Source organism: Phoenix dactylifera, chromosome 7 (genome assembly GCF_051530095.1).
Source record: "Phoenix dactylifera cultivar Ajwa chromosome 7, Ajwa_hap1_PhDact_Kaust_v1.1, whole genome shotgun sequence".
NCBI classification, from domain to species: Eukaryota; Viridiplantae; Streptophyta; class Magnoliopsida; order Arecales; family Arecaceae; genus Phoenix; species Phoenix dactylifera.
The window spans coordinates 27,387,013-27,392,183 of NC_143196.1; the positions used below are offsets into that span (position 1 = coordinate 27,387,013).

At 55.9% G+C, this 5,171-nt stretch overlaps 1 protein-coding gene across 1 annotated transcript; it reads left to right on the forward strand.

The window, feature by feature from the left end:
• Positions 1-245: 245 nt before the first annotated feature.
• On the forward strand, positions 246-2,144 carry LOC108511604 (scopoletin glucosyltransferase-like). Its single transcript, XM_039127341.3, has one exon. It carries the CDS (start codon positions 382-384, stop codon positions 1,861-1,863), a length of 1,482 nt encoding a protein of 493 aa, XP_038983269.3. The 5' UTR covers positions 246-381; the 3' UTR covers positions 1,864-2,144.
• The last annotated feature ends 3,027 nt before the right edge of the window (positions 2,145-5,171 follow it).

Sequence of the window (5,171 nt, forward strand, 5' to 3'; positions counted from 1 at the left end):
CACCCTGATCCGATCCCATTTTTTGTTCTATATATAATCAAAATTCAGCCTAAAAAGTTTGGGTCAGAGTTATTTTTATTTATTTATTTTTACAGCCAAGAGATAATGCGTATCAGGCTGCCGGAGACGCCACGTCGTGCTGCGGGTGGGTGGCTTGTCACGCGCGTGGGGGCAATATTGTTGCGTCCGACGGACGTGACAAAGGCGATGCAATTATTATATTAGGTGTAATAAACGGTAACCATAAATAGTAGCATTTAGTACATGACATCTTGCAACTAATACAGATTGAACAGTAATAATTTATAGTAATATTTTAATATTTTATATACCGGTCGCAGCTTGCTTTGCACTCCAGTCCGGATCCGTCACCCTCGATCCATGGATTCCGTCTCCGGCGAAGCGGAGTCCGCGCGCCCACTCCGCGTCTTCTTTATCCCCTTCTTCGCGACGGGCCACATGATCCCCCTCGTCGACATCGCCCGACTATTCGCCGCCCGCGGCGTCCATTCCACCGTCCTCCTCACCCCGGCCAACGCCGCCCTCGTCCAGCCCACCGTCGACCGCGCCGCCGCCGCCGGCCTCCCCCTCCGCACCCTCCTCTACACCTTCCCATCCTCCGCCGCCGGCCTCCCCCCCGGCGTCGAGAACATCAGCGCCCTCCCCCCCTCCGACTCCCATAAAATCAACTTCGCCGCTCTTCTCACCCGCCCCGACCACGACCGCCTCCTCCGCCTCCACCGCCCCGATGCCGTCGTCGCCGACATCCACTTCCACTGGACCACCGCCATCGCGCGCGACCTCGGCGTCCCCCGCCTCTCCTTCCACGCCCTCGGCCTCTTCCCCGTCTTCGTCATGAACGCCCTCTTCCGCCACCTCCCCCACCTCGCTGTCTCCAGCGATGACGACCCCTTTCTTGTCCCAGACCTCCCCCACCCCATGCATATGGTCCGGCGCGAGCTGCCCGACTTCCTCCGTGGCGACAGCCCCATCAGCGCCGCCATGGACGGCGTCAGTGAGGGCGAGTCCGGAAGCCTCGGCGTCGTCGTCAACAGTTTCGCCGAGATCGAGTCGGCCTACGCCGACCTCTACTTCAAAATCGACCGCATGCGGTCCTGGTTCGTGGGGCCCGTCGCGCTCGCCTCAGCCGACTCCGGTGACCTCGCCGCCCGCGGGGGCAACGACCCAGCTGCCGCCGCCAACCGCGAGCGCTGCCTCTCCTGGCTGGGCACCAAGAAACCAAACTCGGTGGTGTATGTTTGCTTCGGGAGCTGGAGCCACTTCTCCGGCGAGCAACTGAAGGAGATGGCATTGGGGTTGGAGTTGGCCGGGCAGCCGTTTGTTTGGGTGGTGAGGGAGGCCGCCGGTGAGGGGTGGATGCCGGAGGGGTTCGAGAGGCGGCTAGAGGGGAGGGGTCTGGTGATAAGGGGGTGGGCCCCTCAGGTGGCGGTTCTGGGGCACGGGGCGGTGGGGGGGTTCATGACGCACTGCGGGTGGAACTCGGTGCTGGAGGGGCTGAGCGCGGGGCTGCCCATGGCGACGTGGCCGCTATCGACGGAGCAGTTCATGAACGAGAAGCTGGTGGTGGAGGTGTTTAGGACGGGAGTGAGGGCGGCGGAGGGGGCGCGGCGGGGCACGGCCGCGGAGGAGCAGGGGTTGGTGGGGGCGGCGGAGATAGGGGCGGCGGTGGGGAGGATAATCGGGGGAGAGGTGGACGCGGAAGGGATGCGCCGGAGGGCGAGGGAGTACGGGGAGATGGCGCGGGAGGCGGTCAAGGAAGGGGGGTCGTCGTACAAGGGGCTCACTGATTTGATCGAGGAGATTCGTGCCTGGCCGAAGAGGGGCTCCGGAAAGGTCGCGTGATTCGAACCCCAGGGTGATTGGATAATAATATTGCATCGGATGGATTGTTGCTACCCAATTTGATATTCGTTGATACAAATAGCGTTTTATCTCTCTCTGCCGGACGCATTGTGGTCCCCTCGAATTCATTAAAGGGCTATAAATGAATCGAGTTTTTAATTTTTTTTGGCTTGCTTGGTTGAGAAAGGAGCAAATCAACTCTATAGATGAGCCAGTCCAAACTTTGTAAGCTTGCACGACAAAGGTTTAAGAAAGTTAGTCAAGGTTGAATCTCTTGTTAATGAAGGTTGTGTTGGGTTATCCCTCCTATATTGGAGAAAACTTAGCCCAACAAATGTGGGCTAAGTTAATTATTTTTAGCTCATTTTGGTTAGACTATTTTTGGCCCAAAATGAGAGATTCATTAGGGCAACGTCTCATGTTGAGAAGGCAGGGTATGTGAACTGTCTTTCATGAGTTAAAAATAGAGGGAGGCAAACGAGAAGATGCAGAATTGATATTCAGCGCACAGTCTTGATCAAACGACGATCGGAAGGCGATCCATAATCCGATCAAGTTGAAATTTGGATAGAAGGCTCATAACACGTGATTCTTCAATCTGTACGGTGTGATCGCCATTTACAGTCTTTTAGCATAGTCAGATATTTGCAAAAACGTAGTTGTTGTTCATATGAGATCTTCTCAATATTTCCCTCTTATTACTAATGTTTGTTAAGAATATTTTTCTTGAGATTATGTAGTGATATATACCTCTAGTTTTGGCTAAAGAGAATAGATTGTAATACCCATTATTAGTTGACAGTGGAAGTTCTTGGGTGGACTACGGTCCCGTAGTTTTTACTCTCCACATTGGAGAGGTTTTCCACGTAAAAATTTGGTGTTCTTTCTATATTTTTTTGATAATTTGATCAGCTAGGTATTTCTGAATGCCTTGATATATATATAAGGTGGATTGGCTCTAGTTGTTTGTTTCTTAACAGGTTTACACAAGGTAGAAGAGTTGTTGATTCCGTTGTACTTTAATTGTCTTGTTTGTTGTTACCTCCCAATTCCAACAGATTGTTTAGAAAGATGAAGTACTGCTTTAGCCAAACCAAGCTCTAGCTGCTCAAAACTCAACTAGGTTCATTTGTGACAGTAATATGCCATCTAATTATGCTTATTTGCACCTAGAGTACATATGCTGTGATCGAGCATGTCACAATTGAGCATAATTGTTGACTTGATCCGTTCTTGCTAGTAGCCTATGGCCACTTGAGCATGTGACCATTGGTTGTAATTTAGTAAGCAAGCTAGGTTTGAACAGAGTGGTGGCTACAATATGTCCATCTAACTACAAAATTGGAGTATGGTTGAATTGATTTTGATTTTCACAAAAATGCCAAGAATTATTGAGATAAAAATGAAAAGAAAATGGTAAAATACGTATTTTTGACTCTCCCTTTTAACATTTTCCCACTAGTAGTCTATTTTGCTGTTCATTTTCTCCTTCCGAAGATTTAATATTTCTGTTATGGGGGAATTAAGCCGCCATGCCCCACGTGATCGGCACGCGTATCCAGAAAAGCTACAGTTGCCCTATGATCCAGCACTCCGACCCCGAGTCGGACCTCCTCGGCTCCGCAGCCCGACCCCGGGTCGGCTGCCCTATGATCCAGCACTCCGACCCCGAGTCGGACCTCCTCGGCTCCGCAGCCCGACCCCGGGTCGGCTGCCCTATGATCCAGCACTCCGACCCCGAGTCGGACCTCCTCGGCTTCGCAGCCCGACCCCGGGTCGGCTGCCCTATGATCCAGCACTCCGACCCCGAGTCGGACCTCCTCGGCTCCGCAGCCCGACCCCGGGTCGGCTGCCCTATGATCCAGCACTCCGACCCCGAGTCGGACCTCCTCGGCTTCGCAGCCCGACCCCGGGTCGGCTGCCCTATGATCCAGCACTCCGACCCCGAGTCGGAGATCTTTTGATAACGACAGGCTATTCTCCAGAGGCACGCCGCGGCCTCCTGCTCCACTACTCCCTGCAACGGCTGTACCCGATGCTGCCCACGATCTCCTGTATCAACCGTACAAAGCGGAGCTCCACTACGCCCTGTCATGGCCGTACCCAGCGCTGCTCCACGACGCCCGGTAACGGCCATGTCAGTGGCCATTCTATCGTGCCCCACGACGACAAACCCCCCTGAGGGACCTCCCAGCCAGGTATATACGCGGCTGGGGGGAGAAGGGGGGGTAAGCAATACCTCCCAGAGCACTCTCTCCCACTTGTGATTATCATCTCTCCTCCTCCAATCTCCTCTGACTTGACCGTCGGAGGGCCATCACCACCCTGGTGGTGGTGCAAGGCTTGTTTGCAGGTTCCTTGGCGGAAGGTGGAGCGCAACCAGCACCAACCAAGACAACTCAGGCGGAACCCCGTTCACACCGTCGTGTCAATCGTTCTCGGTTTGGACCACCAGCAACAGTTGGCGCTAGAAGGAGGGCACCGAATCTCAGAACGATCGTAATGGCACGGCGAGGTGGTCGCGGAGCTTCCAATGCTTCCGGTCGCGGAGCCTCTCGCGCCTCTGGCCGGGAGGCTGCTGCGTCCCCAACACACTCTCAGCAGCATTCCACCGCTTCTCCTCCCATTCAGACGGTCGAACCTGCTCAGTTCGACCAGCTAGCCCAGCAGGTTCGCACCCTCGCGGAGGCAGTGCAGAATCTACAGGGTGTGATCTCTCGGGTGCCGCAGCGGGCTCAGGAGCCGCTGCTCCCCGAGCACTCGCCTCTTCCTCACAACCCGCGCTCCTTCCTCTCCCATGGAGAGGAGCGCCGGCGCGAGGAGGATTCTCGAGTGCGGTCCATTCTGCCAGGGCCTTCTCATCGGAGCTGCGCGGGGTACGAGAGGCGGACCCGGGCGCGTTCTCAGACACCCCAGTCCTCGAGGGGCCCGCACTCCAGTCGGTCCCCCCCGCGCCGCTCCTTGTCTCCCACCCACCGGTCGCGCTCCCTGGACCGGCGGGTGGACGATCTCCACAGACAGCTCCAGGTCCTGAAGGGCCACTCCAAAGATCCCTTCGCCGACTTGGAGATCTCCTCCCAGCCGGCGCTTGCCTCAAGGATCCTGCGGACCCTAAACCCGCCGGGGTTCAAAATGCCGGCGATCGAACCCTACGACGGGGCGGCGGACCCACGGGACCACGTGGAGAGTTTCAGGACTCTTATGCTCCTCCATGGAGCATCGGATCCTCTCCTCTGCAAGGCCTTCCCGGCGACCCTCCGCGGCCCGGCAAGGGCGTGGTTCGCCGGCCTGGAGGCTAATTCCATCCA